The sequence below is a fragment of the Sciurus carolinensis genome, chromosome 1 (genome assembly GCF_902686445.1).
Source record: "Sciurus carolinensis chromosome 1, mSciCar1.2, whole genome shotgun sequence".
NCBI classification, from domain to species: Eukaryota; Metazoa; Chordata; class Mammalia; order Rodentia; family Sciuridae; genus Sciurus; species Sciurus carolinensis.
This window is the reverse complement of record NC_062213.1, coordinates 98,148,315-98,172,111: the sequence shown is the minus strand read 5'-3', so window position 1 is coordinate 98,172,111 and position 23,797 is coordinate 98,148,315. Positions and strand designations below refer to the sequence as shown.

The 23,797-nt window shown below is 40.2% G+C and overlaps 1 protein-coding gene across 1 annotated transcript; it reads left to right on the top strand.

Moving 5' to 3' along the window:
• The first annotated feature begins 6,636 nt into the window (after positions 1 to 6,636).
• Psmb4 (proteasome 20S subunit beta 4) lies at positions 6,637 to 9,185 on the top strand. Its single transcript, XM_047517824.1, has 7 exons — positions 6,637 to 6,803; positions 7,027 to 7,233; positions 7,486 to 7,632; positions 8,031 to 8,112; positions 8,450 to 8,566; positions 8,771 to 8,859; positions 9,069 to 9,185. Exons 1-7 carry the CDS (start codon positions 6,664 to 6,666, stop codon positions 9,079 to 9,081), a joined length of 795 nt encoding a protein of 264 aa, XP_047373780.1. The 5' UTR covers positions 6,637 to 6,663; the 3' UTR covers positions 9,082 to 9,185.
• The last annotated feature ends 14,612 nt before the right edge of the window (positions 9,186 to 23,797 follow it).

The following is a 23,797-nucleotide window of genomic DNA, read 5'->3' as shown; positions in this document are numbered from 1 at the left end:
AATGTGTATAAAAGTTCTGAATTCTAGTTCTTTACATGGTGAATTTCTTCCCCAGTCTGTCACTAATAATTTTGCTACTTTTTTAGTTAAAAAAAAAAAAAAAAAAAAAGGTAGGTATTGAAGCAAGGCCCTGGAACATGCTAGGCAAGTGCTCTACTACTGACCTATACCCCCAGCCCAATAATTTTATTTTTAATGGCATTTTGATTAATATATATTTAATTTTTGATATTATCAAATTTAACAATAATTTTATTTAGGTTTTGAATTATATTTAAGAAATTTAATAATATAAAAATATTAATTCTCTCAAAATTAATTTAATATGATTTCAATTGGAATCCCAATATACTTTGGTATTCTTTATAACTGGATAAAATGACCCTAAAATTTATAAGGAAGAATAATTACCTAGGAAGACAAAGAATTAGTATCTACAGTATAATAAAGCTCATAAATTGATAAGTAGAAATAATAGGAAGAGACAATGCACAAAGGAGAAAATTTTCTGCCAAAATATAGAAAAGATGCTCAAATTCCCAGGTGGTCCAGGAAATGCAAAAAAAAAACAAGAACTATTCCAGTTATTTTCTGGCCTGTAATCTACCCTGACTCTCCAGCATACTCTTGGCAGGAAGTGTGTTAGAATTGCCCTTTCATCTCCAATCTCTGCCTTTATTTGTTTGATTTAGGAGGGATTTTGGGGAAATCTGAATATCCCTAACCAGGTTTCCTGGCCTGGGAGGCCTGCTGAGTTTGAGCCTGGAATCTCCTCTACCCTTTCCAGAACCTGGGAAGAGGGAACAGAGGAAGAAGATGTAAACTGTTTGGTTTTCTTCTGGGCTCTCCTGGCGATGAGCTTTTTCAGCAGTACAGGTGCCTAGAGTGTAGTGGGTGGGGCCTGGTTTTCAGGGATAAATCCCTTTTATGAACTTGCACTTGCTCTGGAGAACTCTAAAGTGACTCTGTGAGTATGAATGTAAAAGACAGCAATAATAAATGTGATATTTTAATCATGTACTAGTCTTGGTCTAGTAAAATTATTGAAATTTAGAGGAACAATTCTTTTTTCTTCTAGGCAAACAGAGCAAGTGATTTATACAGGGGGAAATTTATATTGTCATTAAGGCTGTTTGATAGGAATTATTTATGCCAGAAATAAACAGTAACATAACTAAAATAAATACTTAAGGGGGAAAATGTGGGCCAAAGAGTATAAATCCAGCAAAATTGACTTTGAAGTTTGAAGAGCACAGACAATTATAACCAGCATCCAGTAACCAAGAAAATGTAGATTCTGGAGCTGGGGTTGTGGCTTAGTGGTAGAACACTTGCCTAGGATGTGTGAGGCACTGGGTTCGATTCTCAGCATGGCATGTAAAAAAATTAATAAAGAGAATAAAGGTCATGACAACTAAAAATAAAACTAAAACATATTATTATAAAAAAGAGGAAAATGTAGATTCCATGAGCCCTCCCCGAGTGATCTAGAAAACTGGTTTAGACAAGCAACATGAATAGACCAACATCAACATAATCATCTTGAAAATTGTTAATGGGTAAGAATCAAGCATTATGTTCTGCCTTTCTTAAATGAGCTGTAACATTAGATAACCAAATTACTTTTGTTTTTGGTACCAGGGATTGAACCTAGGGGTGCTTAACCACTGAGCCATATCCCCAGCTCTATCTTGTGTTTTATTTAGAGACAGGATCTCATTGAGTTGCTTAGTGTTTCGCTTTTGCTGAGGCTGCCTTTGAACTCGTGATCCTCCCGCCTCAGCCTCCCGAGCTGCTGGGATTACAGGTGTGCGTCACTGTGCCCAGCTGAACTACACTCTTAGGATGCAATCAGCAAAACCCAGACTGTAGGGAGAACGTAAGGCACACAGATCAAACATCCTGGATTCTTCAATAGAAAAACTATTATGAAAACAAAGAGACAAGAGAGTAAATGTGTATGTTAAGAAACTCAAAATACATTTCAAATTAAATAAATGGGAAAGACTGAAGTATAATGTCCAGGAAAGCAAAACTTGCATGATTAAACTAAAGAAATGCAAGGGCATTTGGACACTACTTTTAGGGGAGACTGTTGTGATTGAATACAGAGTAGCTAGAGAAACTCCATTTCTTGTTTTTGGTACTAGTTTCTAGAGTGTTTGCCATATAATGACTCTTAAGTCATACATTTGTTTCATGTGATTTACTGTACATGTATTTTATTTTTCTATTATAAGGGAAACAAATAAAATACATATACAGAAACACAAATATTCAAAAAAAAATTCTGGACTTCTGACCCCAGGTGTGATAGCTGATAATAGCTTCTAAAAGTAAGTTTACATCAGAATCACTGGAACATATGAATGTTATTTTATTTGGAAAAAAGGATTTTTGCAGATGTGATTAAAGATTTTGAGATGAGGAGACTATCCTGGATTATTGGGTGGGCCCTAAATGCAGTTATTAGTGTTCTTATGCAAAGAAGGCACAGCTGGGGTTTGATACAAAGGAAAAGATGAGGTGACAAGGCGGAGTGTGGAGCAGCATAGCTACAAGCTGAAGAAAACCAGTAATACCAGCAGCCATCAGAAGCTACAAGAAGCAGGGAATAAATTTGCCTCTACATCCTGCAGAGGGAGCATGTCCCTGCCAATACCTTGATTTCAAACTTCAGGTGTTAGAGCTCAGAGAATAAATCTCTACCATTTTACACTACTAAAATTGTGGTTATTGGTTATGGCATTTACAGGAAATGGATACAGTAGGTAAGCTATAGGAGGTTATGGCTGGTCGATCCTCTTGCTATAATAAGAAGGAGCTAGTTAAATGATAAAAACCATTTTTTAATTTTATTTTTTAGTTGTACATGGACACAATGCCTTTACTTTATTTTTATGTGGTGCTGAGGATTGAACCCAGTGCCTCACATGTGCTAGGTAACCGCTTTACCAATAAGCTACAACTCCAGTCCTAAAAGTCATGTTTTAAAGCAAGGCATCAAAGGGCTGTGGTAGGAATGAGGTCTAGATGAAATAAAATTCCAGAAAGGAGAGAACTTTTCTGGGGTGATCTGATTATAGGCTGAGGATCAGGTTAATCCAGACAAAATGCTTTGCTTGGGCAGGAGTAATCACATAGTTTTTAGTGGTCATGCAAAACTGGAGTAGCAAGCTACAAATTTAAGAGGTCTCAAACTATGGTCAGTTTTACTCATGGAATATTTGCTGGGAATGTGCAGGAGACCAGAGTGGAGCTAAAAGGTTCTGAAAGGCAGAATGAAACTCCTAAAGTTTAGCATTATTGGTTAGGAAATGAAATCCTGCTGAGCTAGCAGAGGGAGAAGAACCTCATCTACTCAAGTGGGGTTCTTTCCAAGATATTTGCCAGATTTTGTGGCTACATGGAGCAGAAGCCTGAAGAGCTAGCTCAATCTCTTCCAGTATTTCATAGCTAAGAAGATAAATACCTGTTCAGTTTTCAATCAAAAGGTTGTAAAAAACATACTTGAAGAATAGGGATGCACCGGACTGAAATAGCAACCTAACCTGACAGTCTAACCCTTGATTGGACTGAAGTGATCAGACCCCCATCTGCCCAACTGAAAAAAGACAGAATCTTCTCTAGTGGAAGATAATATAATGTGGACTCTCTCAGTTATTGGTAACTTATGACAAATAATTAAAAAAATTATAAGACTTGCAAGGAGAAAACATGACTAAAATGAAAAGAAAAAATAAACAATAGAAGTAGACCCGCACATGATCCAGATAGATGCTCCTTGACTTATGATGGGGTTATATCCTGATAAACTTTTCATAGGTTGGAAATGTCATTAAGTGGAAAATGTCTTTAATACACCTAACTTACTGAACTTCATAGCTTTGCAGTACAAACTCTATGGAGTACCAGTTGTTTGCCCGTACGACTGGATGGTTGACTAGGAGCAGTGACTCACTACCACAGCCTAGCACTACAAGAGGGTATCATAGCACAGATCACTAGCCTGGAAGATCAAAATTCAAATTTCAAAGTATGTTTCTACTAAATGTGCAATGTTTGTGCACCATTGAAGAGCTGAAAAATCACAAGTTGAATCATCATAAGTAGGGGACCATCTACATTAGAGTTAGCATTTGAGAAAGTAAAAATAACTATGACTGACATGTTAAAGAAAATAGAGAAAATGGTGGACATAGATGAAAATACAGAGAATTTAAATAGAGGATTGTAATCTATAAAAATGTCAAAGGGCTGGGGAGATAGCTCAGCTGGTAGAGTGCTTGCCTCGCAAGCACAAGGCCCTGAGTTCAATCCCCAGTACCGCAAAAAAAAAAAAAAAAAAAAAAAAAAAATCAAATGGGCATTCTAAAACTGGAAAAAATACAAAATCTGAAATAATTAAATATGAGTTTAACAGATTTAGTATAGCAGAACATGCATAGTGAATTCAAAGAGAGATCTGTAGAAAATATCCAAAGTGAAGCCAATTAAAAAGGATGGAAAAGAAAAAAAGAAAGCAGGAAGCAAGGGCCTGCTTAGATATCTAACATACATGACTAAAGCCTCAGAAGGAGAAAAGAAAGAATGTTGAGCAAAAGCAATATTCAAAGAGATAATGGGCAAGAATTTTCTAAAACTGATAAAAGATTCAACCACAGATTCAAGAAGCTTAGCAAATCAAGTAGGATAGATACAAATAAAATTATGCTTAGGTATATCCTAGTAACACTACTGTTAGTCAGCAGTCACTGTGACAAAATACCTGAGGCAAACTACTGGTAGGAGGGAAACATTTATTTTGGCTCATAGTTTCAGAGGTTTCTGTCTATGGTCACTTGATCCCATTGCCTTTGGGCCTGTGGCGAGGCAGTACACCATAGTAAGAGCACATAGTAAAGGAAGCTGTTTACCCCGTGGCAGGCAGAAGGTGAAGGAGAAAGTGGGCAAGAGGGGAAGAGAGAAAGAGGAGAAAGGAGCAGAGTCCCACCATCCCCTTCAAGGGCATGCCCCTAACCACCTAATTTTCTTCCACTAGATCCCATCTACTAAAGGTTCCAACACTTGCCAATGATGCCATGGCATGAGGACCCAACATTCAACACATGGGACTTTGAGAGACAGTCCAGATCCAAACCATAGCAACTATTAAGCAACATTGGCTGGGTAGTTCTGACTCCTTCACTTTTCTTTTAAACCCTAGGAATTGAGCTTCCTTCCTAATCTCTGGAACTAGTACTATCTCTACCAGAGTCTTACTGTAGGGAACCTAAAAAAGGAGTGAAACTACAGATCAACCAGCCACTGGTCACTTCTAAACAAGGATGTAGCCAGGTAGTTGTTGGCAGATTGATTTAAAGTTCATATGATCAAATCTTTGGTAGCTAAGAACCAGGTTTCCTGGGAGTTTAAGAGGATTCCTAAGTCAATTCTCACCACAACTGAGCAATTAGTATTTATGAGGGAGCGTCTGGGTGGAATATAAATTTCAGGGCAAAAGTGCTCATAATACCTATTTTTAAAGAACAAAGGATTAAAATCTGTTCTTACTACTAAAACTAGGGTTAGACATGTTAATCTTGGACAGGGTCCACCAGTTTGAAGACACTGCTTCCAGTCCCAGCTAGTCAAATTGAGAAGGGAACCCATGGAAATTAGTTTTAATCCAACAGTCACAGTGGAATGTTTCTGCTGCTTAAGAGGTGAGTAAAGGAATTTGACTATGAAATAGGTTGAATAATGCCTGCCATATGAGGCTGATTTTGAGTAGGTACAGATATAAGAGATCTTGGATTCACTGATATTTGCTTTTTTGGGGAGAAGCTTACTGGGGATTGAACCCAGGGGCACTTAACCACTGAGCCACATTCTCAGTCCTTTTTATTTTTATTTATTTATTTTTAGTTCTCATATTGTCTATCCCGGTTTATTTTTATTTTTATTTTATTGGTACAATATAGTTGTACATACTGATGGGATTTGTTGTTACATATTCGTACATGCACACAATACGCAATATAACAATACTATTTTACTTTTTGAGACTGGGTCTTGTTAGGTTGCTAAGGGCCTCGCTAAATGCGAGAATGACCTCGAACTTGCTTTCTCTTTCCCTCAGCCTCCCGAGTCGCTGGGATTACAGGCGAAGGCCATCACCCAGCGATATTTTCATTTATTTATTTATTTAAATATTTTTTTAGTTGTCAATGGACCTTTGTTTTACTTATTTATATGTGGTGCTGAGGATCGAACCCAGTGCTTGGCGACTGCTCTACCACTGAGCAACAATCCCAGCCCCTTCATTTATTTTTAATTTTTATTTCTAGTGATCCAAAAGGGTCGCGAGAATTGCTGACTCCTCGCTCAAGTGCCTGCCGCCCCAACCCAGACCCACTCTTTACACTCTTCCCTTCCTCGAATCGACTATGAAAATACTAGTCCAAACTTAACGGCGACGCGAAGCGCAGCGACGCGACGCGAGGCTGGGCAATTCCAACAATCAGTTTCAGCTCCTACTCGGGCTTACGGTGTCTTCGGATATGACCTTATCAACATGGCTGCTGGAAGTGGCTTGCAGGAAGAAGAAAAATGTAGCACTGAATGATCACTTCCGCTTCCGTGGGCGCAAGCGCTTTCGTTTCTTCTGCTACGGTGACTAAGATGGAACCGTTTTTGGAGTCGCGGTGTGGCCATTGGGCCGGGGGTCCGGCACCCGGGCAGTTTTATCGCATCCCTTCCACTCCGGATTCCTTCATGGATCCAGCATCCGCGCTCTACGGGGGCCCAATCACGAGAACCCAGTAAGTTCTTGCCTGTGTAGGGCGGGGACCATGGGGCCTGGTACCCCGGACTTGTTCTTAGCCTGGCAGGGCAAGATGGGGAGTCCCGGGACGTGCGAACAGCTGGGGAGCCCCGGAGAGTGCACAATAACTAGAATGTCAGAAGCGGAGCCCAGTGCTCGGAAAGAGGACCGCAAGCTCTGTCCCCGCGCCGCCCGTTGCCAGAGACTTTCTCATTCTTCAGGAACCCCATGGTGACCGGGACCTCGGTACTTGGCGTTAAGTTCGAAGGCGGAGTGGTGATTGCAGCGGACATGCTGGGCTCCTATGGCTCCCTGGCTCGTTTCCGCAACATCTCTCGAATTATGCGAGTCAACAACAGCACTATGCTGGGTGCCTCTGGAGACTACGCCGATTTCCAGTATTTGAAGCAAGTTCTTGGCCAGATGGTGTAAGTCGTCTGGAGCATAGGGAATAGTGGAATGGAGTCCCCTGTTTTTATTCCCTTAGATGGGATCGAAGGGCTTGAGGCTGCAGCAAAGATTTGGGAGAATTGTTGGAGATCGAAAATATGGGCATGTTTACAAGTTTATGGCATTGGGGGGGGGTGTAAAAGTGGTTCGATTGTGATAACTTCTTTTGGGGGTGGATGGAGATTCCAACTTTCATTCTCAACCTTTGTTCACAACCAATTCCTTTTAAGGATTGATGAGGAACTGTTGGGAGATGGACACAGCTATAGCCCTAGAGCCATTCATTCGTGGCTGACCAGGGCCATGTACAGCCGCCGCTCCAAGATGAACCCTCTGTGGAACACAATGGTCATTGGAGGCTATGCTGATGGAGAGAGGTTTATTTGAATACACGTTAACTTCCTTGACCACCCAACCTAGGACCTGTGTAGTGTGTTTTCTGTCTCTTCTCCCCCAGGCAATCTTTTTTTTTTTTTTTTTTTTTAACTTATTTGATTCATTGTAAACAAATAAGGTAAAACTTATTTCTCTGGTTGTACATGAAGTAGAGTCATACCATTTGTGTAATCATACATGTACATAGGGTAAGGACGTTTGTCTCAATCTGTTATTTTCCCTTCCCCCCACCCCTCCTACCTCTATACAATCCATCCATCCTCCATTCTTGCCTCCCTCCCACCCCCCAAATCCTTCTCTTTTAACTCAGAACCCATGAACCTATTTTTAGCTAAGAAACTTAAGTTTAAATGAGTTCTTTGACCCATTGTGTCCTTAGCTTCCTTGGTTATGTGGACATGCTTGGTGTAGCCTATGAAGCCCCTTCCCTGGCCACTGGTTATGGTGCATATTTGGCTCAGGTAAGTAGTGGGTCTGGAGGTGGGACAGAGGAGAGAGAAGAGGGAATTTAGTGGTTTTCAGCCTCTCCCCCCTTAGAATTCTGAGGGACAGGCTGGGATCCCTAGGCTGGGCAGCTGGTTTTCTTTTTATCTGATCTATAAGTGTTGGCACTTACATTCCATATGTGCAGAGTGGATGCCCTAGAACTTTCCCTTCAAGAGGGTCTTAGTAAGCATTTCCTTGACAAAATAGGTAGAACTCATTCACTCATTTATGCTTCTTATTTATAGCATGGGTTAGAGATAGCCTATTACTCATCCCCTGATGTCTACCACATTTTTCTTCCCCAATCTCTAGCCTCTTCTTCGAGAAATTCTGGAGAAACAGCCAGTGCTGAGCCAGACTGAGGCCCGAGAGCTAGTAGAGCGCTGCATGCGAGTGCTGTATTATCGAGATGCCCGCTCTTATAACCGGGTGAGGAATAAAGATTAGAAATTTGGTAACCTAATTGGCAGGCTGTAGATACTTGCAGTCCCTGAATCTCTTTGTTGAACAAAGTACCTCACTTCTATAACTCCTTATTTTGGGGGTTGGAGGAGGTTTGCACTCCTTCTCCTTAACCTTTGACCCAGGGATTTCCTTCATCTGAGCTTTTCATTGACAACCGTTTTCTTTCAGTTTCAAATTGCCACTGTAACTGAAAAAGGTGTTGAAATAGAGGGACCACTGTCTGCAGAGACCAACTGGGATATTGCTCACATGATCAGGTGATTGATTGAAATTAAAATTACAGTAGAGAAAGCAGTAGGTGGTAGAATAGTTGGGATGTCCTTTGGCCTGCACTAAACTGGGCTTTTCTGAAGGGCTCCACCAGAAAAACTGAGGAGAGTTTCAGTTGGAGGATAGAGCTGCTTTTAGAATTGATGCCTTCATACTTGTGTTTTTAAAATTTTTTTGATGCTCTTTTCTTTTTTAGTGGCTTTGAATGAAATACAGATGCATAATCCTGAACTGAAGTTGTACCCTTTAACTTTGAACTTGGCTGGTTCAAAGGTAGACTTTCTTTTGTAAAATAAATCAGTTCTTCAAAATTCTTGTTGAACGTTTTTGTTCTGACTGGGTCATACCAAGGGCTAAACTACCAGTACTGTTGTGTACCATTTATTTCCTGGTCAGAGAATGCTCAGGCTTTTAGCAACAAATCCTGTGTATGACAGTACAGAAGACCTATGACAATCTTAATCTGGGGCAGTTTCTTGTAGAAGCTACACTTCATCTTTTGTGATAACATAACTGGCTTTTAACAATTTTCCCTATTGCACTAGATTCTAAAAGAGTTCAGATTTTTCTCCTTAGTGATGGCTGCAAACCATCATTAAAACACTGTTTCAAAGATAGACATGCAGTATGTAAGTTGCTCTGTATAAGGTCAGTACCCCTTGTTCATATATGACTACACAACCAGCGAAACTCCGCATCATGTACAACCACAAGAATGGGATCCTAAGTTATACTCCATGTATGTATGTACGTCAAGATACACTGTACTGTCATATCTAAACAGAAAAACAACAACAAAAAGTTGCCCTTGGCCTGGATGTGGTAGCCTCCAACCCACATGCCTCCAACCTCACCTTTCATATAGGGAATGCTAAGCAGAGCAAACATTTAACCTAAATGTTTATTTTCTAAATGTACTAAAATTTTAGCACTGTCAGAAAACTTATTAGCATTATGCTTTCATTAAAGTCCCAAGTATAGATGTGAGTCAGGTCACTGGATATTAGTTATGTTTCATACCTGGAATGGTGTTAAACCTTCAACTTTTAAAAATGAACACCTCTGGTGATTCTAATGCATATCCTCTCCAAGCCTTTTTGAGAAAGCAAATAGGTAGCAACTAGCACATTAAACTAGTAAATTTAAGCAAAAGAAAACCATGAACTTTCAACTATAAAACTTCTACACATTCAGTCTCAACACAGAAAGTAGTCAATAAATACTTGTTTATTGATTAAACTGAATTATAAAAAACAAAAACAAAAAACCTACTACTACTAAGCCATGCAGGCAGAGTCCACAAAGACAACTTCCTGGCCAAAACCCAGCTGATCACTGTTTATATTATGATCTTAGAAAAATTAACCCATCCAGAAAGTCAGTGTGCAGAGGCCAGGAACCCAGCTCTGCTAAGGCTGTGGCTGCTGCAGACTACCAAAGAGTAGGATTAGGTTGTAGACAGAAGTGACCATAGTCCTTGAACTTTCTCAAAGGCAGAGGGCTGACTTGAAAGTCCACAGTCTGTCAAAGTGGCATCAGGCAAAAAGCTGGGGAAGAGCAGCTCAGGTAGATCCTTAGTTCAGCTTCAGATGCCACAGGTTCACAAAGCTGGCCAAGCTGTTCTGGAAGGGACTGCTCCAGTTCACTATATTATAGTGTGCTGGGGGTTAAAAAACAAAAACAGGGCAGGGAAAGAAATGGGTGGTAACAAATATCACACCTGTTACCACCAGGCCCATCACATCTTGAGCATATCCCAGTCTGTGAAAGCCTTTTAAACAGGGTCACCTAGAAAAAAAGACAGTTTTTATAAATCCATTTCCCCTCATTTTATTAAAGTTTCCACTTATGTACACTTTAAAGATGAACCATTTACAAGCTTGTGCAGGTTGCCTCCTTGGCTCACAGGAGGGAAACATTGCTGAAAGCCTCAGGATGGACAGAAGAGTGGTGTAGATGTGGGAAAGGTGGACTTGGTTTTTTGCTTCTTTTCTCTGTATGGTACAGTACATTTTGGTTTATAACCATGAGTACATAGTTTAAAAAAAAATCCCTCATGCAAATTGTAGAAAAAAATTTTCTTTCCTTGAAGCTGGCAGTGAAAAATAAAGATTCATGTCTGTTTCTTTGTGCACACCCCCACTGTTCTTCGTGTCAGAATTCTTCTCTAAGCATTAAGAGAAATGTGGGAAAGTCACAGGGTAATAAGCAGGATTTCAACAAGTGGTTTATTCTTTTTTTAAAGTTCAACACTTAACACTTGCACAATTAGCTCCTGGCTGCAGGACCTGTGATCTCTTGAACAGGCATGCTGTCCACTCAACAGGATGAAGTTCAACATGGCAAGGACTGCCCCAAGGGCTTGCAGGATGAAGACTCAAACTAGGAATGGCTTCCGCCCTAACATTCTGTTTGATCACCTCAGTACCTCTTGTTTGCTAATGACACATGTATGATCCTTCGTCCACAGTGATGGGTGGACGAAGGGATAAGGGCCAAGGATCAAGTGCAAGAAATACTGTTTTTGTTGTGTTTTTGCTGGAGGAAGGGTGGTGAGGAAAAGACAAATCTATTCATTCTGGATGGTTAAAGGTGGTTTCATGCATTTTTAAAGCCACAATTTTTTATCTAGAGTTGCTGTAGAAACCAACATCTCTGGAGAGAGAAGGGAGGAAAAGGAGAAGGAAGAGAGAGTTCAGTGGAATTTTTTTTCCATTTTCATTTTTATATAAAAGTGTTAAGACCACAATGAAAAAGTTTTTTTATCCATATATATATAATAAACCAGTTTGTGAGCTACATACTTTTGTCTTTTCCATCTTCAGAAATGTTCTCACATTGACAATGGTTATTAGATAGCATCATGCCCAAAGACATTGGCCACACAGTAAAACAAAAAACCCAGAAGTACTATGATACAATTGAGGTAAAAGGGGAAACAAAACAATTTAACATTTGCCCACAAAGGATTTTTTTTTCTTTTTCTCGATTTTATCAGAAAAATACCAAACACAGTGATTTAAATAAAAAAAAAAAGTCACAAAAAACTTTAGCAGAAGTAAATGACCAACGGGCCAGCTCCTCGGCTCAGACGTGATCACTATTGGTTTTCTAATAATCCACAAATTCACAGGGAAGTATAAGTCAATGTTGGGGGGAGTGGTGGCATAAAATTAAAAATATAAACCAAGTACCCCACCTGGTATGCCCCCTTTTCCCTCTCCCTCTCCCCTCCCCCACCGTCCCACCCCCACTCCACAAGCGCTTATGACTCCAACACTCAAATCTCCATCAGATCTAGGTCAGCTTCTTCAAAGCCATAGAAAGATTCCGTCTCACTTTCCCCCTCAAAGAGCTGGTGAAGGCTTTCAGGCTCAACTGTCTCTTCAGGAGATGATCTCGGTCGGGGAGTGGAAGCTGAGGGTTCTTCAGACTGTTCCCCGCTCAGCTTCAGTTGCTCCTCTAGGGAGGCAATGAGCTCCTCCTGCATGTCAGCATTACGTGTAGGTGAGTTGATGTTGCCATCAGGGCCTGGCAGAACACTAGCCACAAGAAAGGACCGCTGAACTAGCTCAGGACAGTCCCCAATAACACCTAGCACCTCACCCAGCCAGACCAGCACCAGCTGAAGCAGAACATCAGAATCACATGCAGTATCTGCCATTTCCCGAGCCTGCTCCTTCCACTTTTTGTGCAGGAAGTTCTTAACAGTTCGTTTGATGCATACATCTAATGGCTGGATTTTGGAACTACAGCCTGCTGGGACCACGGCAGGCAAAGTGCTAGAGGCACTAAGCATACCCAGTACCTCTTCTGACAAGTGAGTGCGATGACAGTCCATCACAAGCATGCCTTTGCTGCGCTGGCAAGCTGTGTGCTTCTGCCACACTCGGGTTGACCACAGCTCCATGATCTCATCATCGCTGTAGCCACTCTCTTTTGCCTCTAGCAATATAGAGTCCGGCACATTAGCAGGCTGATCCATTTGTCCTCTGTAGAAAACCAGGGTGGGAAGGACAGTGCCATCTGCCAGAATGGCCAGCACTACATCACACCAAGGTTCCCCTGTGCCCACAGTCTGCAGGGCATTCTCCTTTCGGTCATCACTGCTCAGCACCTCTGTATCCAGGAACAAGGAGATCTCATCAATAGCCACAATCATAGACAAGGGTAAGTCCTGATTATGAATCTGTCGCTGTACAAATTCAATGAAGAGTCCTGCATTCTCTGCCACATCCTTTGGTAGGGTGTGGGCCACAGCTCGCCGGGCATGAGGAGTCAGGTGGTGTCGCAGCATGAAACGCACAGCCCACTCATAGGAGATCTTAAACCCCCCTTCTAAAGAACGTCCTATTTTGGTGGCCTTCTGAAACAAGGTCTCCTCATTTACAGGTAGCTGTTGCTCTCGCTGGGTCAGCACCCACTCAGCCAGTTTCTCTTCTGCCTCAAAGCTTAGATATTTGCCCTCTAGGTTCTCCCCCTGGGAGGCCTGGAATCGACGAAGCCAACGCCGGATACGCCGCTGGGGATTTCGGAAGTGCTCAGCTGCCTGTTCTGTATTGCAGCAAAGGGCAAAAAGTACTACACGAAGCTTCTTCACAGAGAGTTGTTCCTTCTTGCCAACCCCACCATTACCTCCACCACCTGATGCTGGCTCAGGTTCCTGAATGATTGGGCTCCCTTCATCCTGGTCATCAACATTCAGACATTCAGCCCCCTCTGTGGCCAAGGGTGGAAGGGCTAAAGGCTGCGGGTGAGTGGGAGTTGGTGGTGGGGTTGCGGTTGAGGCTGGGGATGGGAGTGCCTGGGCCATGGGGATGGACAGTTCTTCAGGCTCGGCTGGGGTGGCCCCTGAAGATTTCACAGTGGCAGCTTTATTAGGAGGGAAGGAAGGAGGAGGGTACATATTCTTCAAATGCCGGTCATGCACTCGGTCACGAGTCTGGCCATGCCTAAAAGGGGTGGGGTTGGAGAGCAAAGAAAGGAGGAGAAACATCAGTTAAACTAAGAAATTTAAATGACAATCACTGTAAACATACTGTAAAACTAAAATTAAATCATGAAGTGAAGAGTTTTTGTTACCTTAAGTGAGATATCCAGGTGAGTCCTGGGGAAAATGAAGCAATAAAAAAAGGTTAGCTCAGTGAAGAAAGAAGTCCTCCAAACACAGTGACCTGGGATTTCAACCTACTGCATACAAGGTTGGCTCATGGGAGCCAGTCTTCCCAGTCTTATATAAATTCAGGTTAGAATGTTTTTAATTGGTGTATTGTACCTCAACCATGAATGGGTGAGGCCAGAGAAGGATGGTCTTGACTCTGGTCTCACCTATACAGCCTATACAGTATGTCCTGGAACTCCTATATTGCCTACTTACCCCGTGGCAGGATGCTGCTGGATCTGTGAGAGGGGTTGAATACCAAATGCTTCGCCATGGCATCTCCCATGGAGGTAACAAAGGTGCATGAAGTGCAGGCCAGCTTGATTCCACTGAGAAACAAGAGTCAAGAGCATGTAAGACAATATGACAAATATAAACATGACATTAGAGAAAGTTAAAACTATGAGACTTAATAAAGGAGAGTCCCTGTCCTCTCCTTTCTCTCAAATTCATTCACATAACCATCCTACAAAATAATTACAAGGATCTAATGTAAAAATGTGAAAAATTATATGATGCAAAAAGTGCATTGTCATGTATAATTAATTAAAATTTAAAAGTTAAAAAAATTATAAAAAGTCAAAAATTTAAAGTACCAAAAAGTTTTCATTACCTCACAGAATTTTTAAACAAAGCCAAGTACTTGGGGCTCTTCCGTGGAACATGATTGCTGAGAAAGACAAAAAAGTGGAATGAGTTATGGAGTTCTGCCAGCTAAACTAGAGATCACCAGCCAATGACACTGTCCAACAAAAGAAATGCCTCATTAATCCATCCTAATCCCAATCCAATCCAGTTTTCCTATCACCATGCATCTTAAACTTTAATAATGTATATATGAAATTACTTGAGAATTTTCTACAATTCACATTTCAATTCAGTAGATCTAGGGTGGGACTGAAGAGTTAGAATTTCTTTTATTTTTTTGGTACCAAGGATTGAACCCAAGGGTGTTTAACCACTGAGCCACATCCCCAGCCCTTTTTATTTTGAGACAAGGTCCCACTAAGTTGCTAAAACTGGCCTCGAACTGTCCTCCTGCCTCAGCCTCCCAAGCCATTGGGATTACAGGCGTGTGCCACAATACCTGGCTATAGAGTGAGCATTTCTCTTTTTTTTTGGGTGCTGGGGATCGAACCCAGGGCTTTTTGCTTGCAAGGCAAGCACTCTACCGACTGAGCTATCTCCCCAGCCCCTAGAGTGAGCATTTCTAACAAGTTCCCATCTAATGTTGCTGGTCCTTGGACCATAGTCTGAATAGCAAGGCTGTAGGAATCTGGAGCACAAACCATCAAAGCCAAATGAATATGGGTTTGGCTTCACCCTGCTAGGAGAATTGGGTAAACAGCTCTAACAGTTAAAGGAAGAAAACAAACTAGAATAAGGGAGAGAATGAAGAGTTCTAGAGAATCTGAACTCCCAAGTATAAGACTAGTTTAATCATGACTTACTTGATCATGTGGTTGGCATAAGCTCGAGAACAGCAGGTACTATAGCGACATAGAGAGCAATGTACATAAGTGGGGAAGTGATTAGGGAAATCTGGGATCTCAAAGCTGCACTCGAGGCATGTCTGCCGGCCCATAACACTCCTGTTGAGAAACAAAAAAACAAACAAAAAAGGAAAATTCTCATTACTGCTTCAAGTATCCCCAAATTTCAGGGTTTTAGATAATTAACCCTGCAAAAACACTATCTGATTACACTGGCTAACAGGAATAATCCAGCCCACACAATTCCCCCAACCCAGCATTTAGAAGAAGGTGCTGACATTTTCCTAACGGCTCTCTTCTGGATGTTGCGCTGGACAGGGGGATAAAGGAAGACAGGCAGAGGGTCAGCTGAGGAGGTCAGTGGGGCTGCCTCCTGCAAAGCGCTGGGAGGTGTATCATTGGAGGATACAGGAACATTTCGTGGTTGCCCTCGGGAAGCCCGGATTGTCACCTGAGAATCAAGTAAAGGAATAATTAGATACCAACCATGGTGAACCTCAGAATACTGAAAATCTCTATTCCTACTCTCCTTGAGTCTGTAAAAGAAACTTTGGCAAATGTTTTACCTTGGTGCCTGGTTTCAAGCCTTCCAGTTGCTTGGGTTTACGGAAGGTTTTATGGTGCTGAAGCTTGTGTTCAATTTTGTCCTTGGCAAAGAGAAACTGAAGCCGGCATTTGTTGCAGTGATAAACATTTCTTTTCTAAAGGGGTAGAGGAGGAATAAGAGATAGACAAGAATCTCTTAAAGGTTCCCAATGAATTTTCTCTTCTGAGAAGACAGATCAATGCCAACCAACACTCTTCCCACTTTAATGTTGATCATTTAATTAAGAAATAAATACACAACATGAAGAAAACCTACCATTGAGAATCGTCACCTCTCACACTCCCAAAGGAAGACGGGAGTCAAGACTGAACAAGTAGGTCCTCAAATCATCCCTTTCTCACTTGTAACAGTTTAGACCGGTTAAAGCTTTACTTGCCCTTACTCTTTCTTTACATTGCACACAGTGCTACCTAATCCTGAACAGTCTTTTGATTGTTTTAAAGAAAATAAAATGTACATAGTAAGCAAGAAAACAAATAAAAACTGTATTTATTCTTGTACTCTTGCATGTTATGTGGTTGTATTTTACCTGACTTTAGTCCCTTTCCATAGCAACTGCATGTTACTAGTTTCCTGAGTATCTTTTCATGGACAGTCTATGCATATAGCTATTTGACAAACATTCAAATCTAATCACCATTTTCCTTTATTTATTTATTAACACAAATGACAATACTTGTCTATATCTTGCTGATTTTCCTCTCAACACATCAATATATACTGATGTAACTCCTTTGTGAGACCTCTTGAAGATTGAGTCTGCCTGGTACTGAGGTCCTTCAAAACTAGAACTCATGTCTATGATTTTCTTTGCTTGGATAGCAAAGAAATGCAACATCATACTGAGTTACAAGTGACGATTTTCATGCCCCTGTTTGGAAATACATTTGTGGTGGATTATTAGCAGTCACTACTGTGCAAAAGAGAAGCGTGAGAGAAGAGAGGTGCTTAAAAATGACAGCATGTGGTTGGGTTTGTAGCTCAGCAGCACAGCACTTGCCTATGTGTGAGGCTCTGGGTTCGATCCTTAGTACCACATAAAAATAAACAAATAAAACGAAGGCATTCTATGCATCTGCAACTACAAAAAGTTTTTTTTTTTTAAATGACAGCATGTGCATGTCTGTGTGCACCTATCTGTGAACACTATGCACACATGTACAGATTTTGTTCTCAATTCTGTATTATTTCTTAGGTATCTTTTGCTCTTCCTTATGGCTCCTTTCTTATCTTTTTTGATACTGGGAACTGAATTCAGGGATGCTTTATCACTGAACTATATGTTTTTTGTTTTGAGACAGGATTGCACTAAGTTACTTAGCATGGCTCCTTTCTTGTAGCATTTTAAAACAAGGTCTTATCTATTCCACCTTATAAATAAAATACAACAAAAGCAACAACACAAAATTCTTCCCTGCTACAACTCCTTGCCCCTGATCTGCTACTCTCTGTTCTCCCCTTCATAAACAGACTTCTTTAAGTAAGTTGTGTATTTCCTTCCTTCTTTTATTTCTCTTGCTAAAAATCTGACTTCCATCCTATCCACCAACAAAATGGCTCTGTCCAATCCTGCTAAAAGTCTACCTCTAAGTTTCTATCTTGCTTGACACCTCTTGCAACATGTGTCATTTTGATCACACCCTTTTCAAAGCACTTCATTCTCTTCAGCTTCTTCAACACCAACACTCTTCTGATTTTTCCCATTTTAATTATGGCACTGGCTCTGTGGATAGAGACTTCAAGGATCCTAAGCCTTTACCTTATTCTCCACGGAGCTGGAGAGCTCACAACACTTGAAAGTTTAAAATCTACTGAATTTACGTAATAATGATCCACAAATATCTTTTCAACAACTCAAATGTTTCTCCCATACTTCAGAGCTATTATCCAATATACTTGATGTCCACAGGCAATAACTCAGAATATTCAAACTCATAATCTTCTTCCCCAAATCTACCTTCTCCATTGTTTGCATCTCTGTAAAGAACCCAGGGGCATTCAACCACTGAGCCACATCCCCAGCCTGTTTTATTTTAAATTTTGAGACAGAGTCTTACTAAGTTGCTTGAGGCCTTGCTAAATTCCTGAGGCTGGCACTGAACTTGTGATACTCCTGCCTCAGTCTCTGGAGCAGTTGGGATTACAGGTGTGCACTACCATGCCTGTGACTAAGCACTATTCTTAACTATTTTCTTGCTACTTCCATCTAATTTATCTCTAAATCATAAATGTCACATATTTCAACTTTATCCTTTTTATTCATTTCAAAAGTCAACTGCCACTATCATTTCTCACCTAAACTACTGCAAAAGACTTCTGACTAGTATCTCTAACTCTGGTCTCCTTGAATTTATTCTCCTCAAGGCAGTCAGTGTAAAATCTTAACTAAAGTAATTCTGAACACATCACTCCAGTGCTAATACCCCTTTAATGTCTTCTCAGTAATTCCTATTCATGGTTTATAAGGTCCCCCCTCCATATTGTAACTCTACAATCTACAATGAACATCTCTCAATTTCCTAAACCACCATGGTCTTGCTCTGTGTCTCAGGTTCATGTTCTTCTGTCCTATTCTGTCAGGCTCATTCTAATTCATCCCTCAGGTCTTTTTTTTTTTTTTCTTTGGGGATCGAACCCAGGGCTTTGTGTTTGCAAGGCAAGCACTCTACTGACTGAGCTATCTCCCCAGCCCCATCCCTCAGGTCTTGAATACCACTCTATACTTCACTGTTTGTTTTGCTTACTACTGAATCTCTATCACCTATCCTAGCACATGAACTGAAATTCCACAATTTTTTATAAACACCTGTATATTATCTTTACTACCAAAATTATCTTCCTAGCTCAACCCTGGCCCCAGTAGCCACGAATGATACAAGTGAAAATAAAGGAATTGCAGGGTGCCTGGTACCTGGTGCCTCATGTAATGCTGTTGGAATGCATTGCCATTTTTGAAGACTTTCAGGCAATAAGGGCAGAGCAGATGCCGCGTATCCTCGTGGATCATCCGAAAATGGACATCTACCTCAGAGTAGAGTGAGGAGCGATATTGACACACCTGAATCACATAAGAGGGAAAATAAGGATAAGAGTGAAGTGAACAACTGTGGCCTTAAAAAAGATGGCAGCAAAATTTTTTAAATATGGGGAAAAATGTTTTTCTATTTATGTAGAAATTATTTTTCTGAATTTGTAATGCAAACAGATCTATGAGATAAATTTATTTGGGACTGAAGATAAAATTAAAGGGGACAAGGAAGTCTGAAAACAATCCATATTCTACATTATATTTTACAATTAAGGAATAAAGCTTTCTCTGTCCATCTCTAAGAGGCAAGTTCAGGACATTCTTTTAGTACATGCACATGTTCTCTAGCTGGGTAAATAATACACCTGTCATTATGTTCTTTTGTTTTTCTTCTGCACAATTCTGTTCTTTCCTGAAGAAAGTTATTATTCTATACTTCTTCAGTGCAGGGAACTGAATGTATGCTGCAGGTATTCAGCAATATTCATCAGTGAATTCTCTGTGTTCCTCCTGAGAACAAAATGGTTAAAATGCCCTGGAGAAAAAGGCAGTACCTGACAAACATAAGGCATCTCTCCAGGCTTATGTGTATCCTTCATATGCTGGAGAAATAGTGGCTCACTTTCAAATGCCCATTCACAGATCTTGCACTTGGCTGTAAAACAAATAAACAAACAAAAAACAATCAATAAATCCACCGGAAAACCAGTCCAAAATCCTCATTATCTTTTTTCTGACCCCTATATCTTTAACCATCAGTAAACCATAGCTTCCTTCTATTCTTTCTATAAAATGGTTCTGTCTCGGGGGAATGGAGGGGGAATGGGAAAAACAGTAAAATGATTCAGACAAAACTCTTCTATACATGAATATACAACCAGTGAAACTCAGTATCAGGTACAACCACAAGAATGTAAGTTATACTCCATGCAGGTATGATATGTCAAAATATATTCTACTGTCATGTATAACTAAAAAGAATAAATAATTAAAAAAAAGAAAAGAAAATAATAGCAACAACAACAAAAAAATGGTTCTGTCTTAAGCCAATCCTAAAAAACCAAATGTTGGGAAAAATAGAAGTTCACTGAATTAGACAAAGGGGAATGAAAAGCAGGGAGGGGGACAGGAATAAGGAAAACAGTGAAATGAATCTGATATAACTTTCCTATGTTAATGTGTGAATACACCGCAGTGAATCTCCACATCATGTACAACCACAAGAATGGAATCCAAATTAGAATAAGATAGACTCCATGTATGTATAATATATCAAAATGTACTCTATTGTCAGGTATATCTAAGAAGAACAAATTTTTAAAAAGGAAAAAAATAAAAACAGGAAAAACATTTTTAAAAATGGTTCTGTCTTAACATTTGTGTTACTGGTAACAACTAACCTATGTCTCTAGCTCAGACTTCTTACCAAAGCTCCATTTTAGATTCTGAGCTATTTACATTTTAAATTGCCTACCTTCAACTCTAACTTAATTCAGCATCCTCCTGTTTTCCCTCCTCTCACTGTCTCATCTCTAACTAAAAAGTCAAGTACCATCTTGGACTCCCATTTTCTGTTACCAATATTTCAAAATATATCTAGGAATTGCCATCTGTTATTACAGACAAAAACTGATAGAAGCCCATAGGACTCTCTCTCCAATAAATACATAGTTATTATCATGGACAAATGAATTATTTTAAAATACTATGTGACTTTACTTGGCTTTAGGACAATTATCTCTTATGACTAATTCAACAAACATCTATTGAACACCTAAGTACAAAATAAGAATTTGCTTTTTGAGGCCAGCCTCAGCAACTTAGCAGGGCCCTAAGCAACTTAGTTGAGACCCTATCTCAAACAAACAAATAAAAAGGAAGAAATAAATAGGCCTTTTGGTCAATTTTATGAGGATGCGATTCTAAATATTTGACAAAAAAAAATTAACTTTTTATTTTGAATTATACGTATGGCCAGAAGGCCCATTTTGTGTTTTTCTTATTTTCACCAGAATTATTTTTTAAGTTTTTGCAAACATGGAAACTGTAGACTTTAGCTTTAAACATTTTCTGGACTGTTCCACCCCTAAAAATGAGTGATACTGAAATAATTCTAAATAAAACAAACAAAAATCAGGGGTTCTTAATCTGGGGTCCACAACATAAGGCTCCAGGAACCCAGATAGTCTCTGAAATTATTTGAAATAATTGAAGAATGTCTGTTTTTCTAAGGAGGTTCATATTTTGTGTTTATTCTTAAAGGCAACTGCAATCTATTTCAAACTACTCCTAGAGATTTATTCGTTGCCATAAGGACAGAGATAAGTAAGAAATTTTGCCTTAAGAAAAAAGTGGTAAGACATATAAACATTTAGATCTTTTAAGAATGGGGGAGTGGGGTGTCTGTGAAACAGAGGAGCCTAGAGAAACAAAAGGAAAGACATAAAGGTGTCAAGTTCGGGACATGTTTGGGAAAATTAATTAGAAGTATCAACACATATTACATTGTCTCCTAACTCTAATTTGCTTATCTCCTGTAATTTTTTTCTCCCCCTGTAGAACACCTTTAAACATTGGGGCTTTCCAACTTTCTGCCCAGGCCATTCTTATTCTATGTTGTCCCTGGGCAATCTCATTCAATTCTGAAGGCTGTTCCAACAACCTATACATTAGGTCTATTGTCACAGTTATCACACATCAATAATAAAAACTAAATTAATGAAATTTCTAAAGTATAAGCACTTTGCTAAGATTTCTGTGTATTATTCATACAAAGAAAACAAGTGAGATAAGGGAGACCAGAACTTAAGACATAAGGGGATTTAACAGATCTTCAGTAACCTAACGTATCAGTTTTATACAGGAAGGAACTAATGTGGGAAAAATTCAAGAATGAAAATGGCTGGGAACAGTGGCATGCCTGTAATCCCAGTGACTCAGGAGGCCAAGGTAGGAGCATCTCATTTCAGGGCAGCCTCAGCAACTTAGCAAGACCCTGTCTCATAATAAAAAAGGATTGGGAATGGGGGTCAGAGGTAAGGGACCCTAGGTCAATCCTAAAATAAATGAAAATGAATTGATTCTCCCAATGGCTACACTAGCACTGTCCCTCCTAGCACCATGAGTCTCACCTCTCTAACACCTATCACAGTCTCCTACATTGAGAAGTAGACAGGCATTGCTTCCTTCTATAAATTATGGAAGAATAGATCCATTATGCCTTTATGCCCTTCTTTTTTGGGGGTGAGATCGGGTGGGTACTGGGGACTGAACCAGGGATGCTTTACCACTGGGTTCCGAGATGCTCAGGCTGAGCTGGGTGCAGTGACACACACCTGTAATCCCAGCGGTTCCAGAGGCTGAGGCAGGAAGAATTCAAAGCCAGCCTCGGCAATTCAGCAAGGTCCTAAGCAACTTAGTGAGACCCTGTCTCTAAATAAAATACAAAAAAAGGCTGGGGATGTGGCTCAGTGGTTAAGCGCCCCTGGGTTCAATCCCCAATACCAAAAAAACAGAAGCTGAGGCTGGCCTTGAATTTGTTATCCTCCTGCCCAAGCCTTCCGAGTAGCTGGGATTACAGGTATGCACAACTACATCTGGCTCCCCTGTGCCTCTCTAAGCTTCTGCAACCCCACCTTGATTCCATGTAATCTGTGAGTTTATCAATAAATTCTCCCTTATGAGTCTTTATCCACACAGATGCCTTCCTTTGATACCTGACATGGTTCATGGTAACCACTTCCTCATTATACTACTCTTTTTCTTTTGCCACCAACAAATTTTTTTCAAAAGATTAGAAGACTAACCTAAGCTGCCTTTGATGGACGCTAAGAGATAGGAGTAATGATGCCAGGAAGACTAATGTTAGAATCTTTGGGGGTGGGGGGATACAATTTAGGTTAGCCAGTAAAGAAAACAGACATAAAGATCAAGATTAGCCCTAAATGGTTTTGAGTTCTGAATCCCTCTGAGATCAGTAAAAGCTATGTAACCCCTCCCCTGAAGAATGCACAGACACCCAAAGTGTGCATATATTTCAAGGGGTTCACAGAATATCCAACAACCAAGCAGGTTAAGATCTCTATATTACATATAAATTAAAAAACTGTGACCTGGGGATATAGCTCAGTGGTAGAGTACTTTGCACAAGGCCCTGTGTTCAATGCCCAACACCAAACACACACAACCATGAAATAACACTATGATGCAAACTGTGAAAGAACTCAAGAGCCACACAGGTTCCTTAAAGTCCTGCCTGTAATCCCAACTGCTTGGAAGGCTGAGGCAGGAAGACTGCAAGTTGGAGGTCAGCCTAGGCAATTTAGGGAAAGCCTGTATAAACAAAACAAAACAATACAAAACAAAACAAAATAAAACAAAACAAAACAAAAACCTTGTGCAGTGGCAGTATTTTAGTCAATGCAGTTTATCTGAGGTGGGATTACTGCTAACTGGAAACTTTTCTCAAAATAAAAAATAAAAATGACGAGATATAGCTCAGTGGTAGACTATCCCTGGGTTCAATTCCCAGTACCACAACAAACAAATAAATCTGATAGATGCTATGAAAAGGTATTTATCTGTTTAGGTTACAAGTTTTTTTTTGTTTTGTTTTTGTTTTCATTGGTGGTACTCA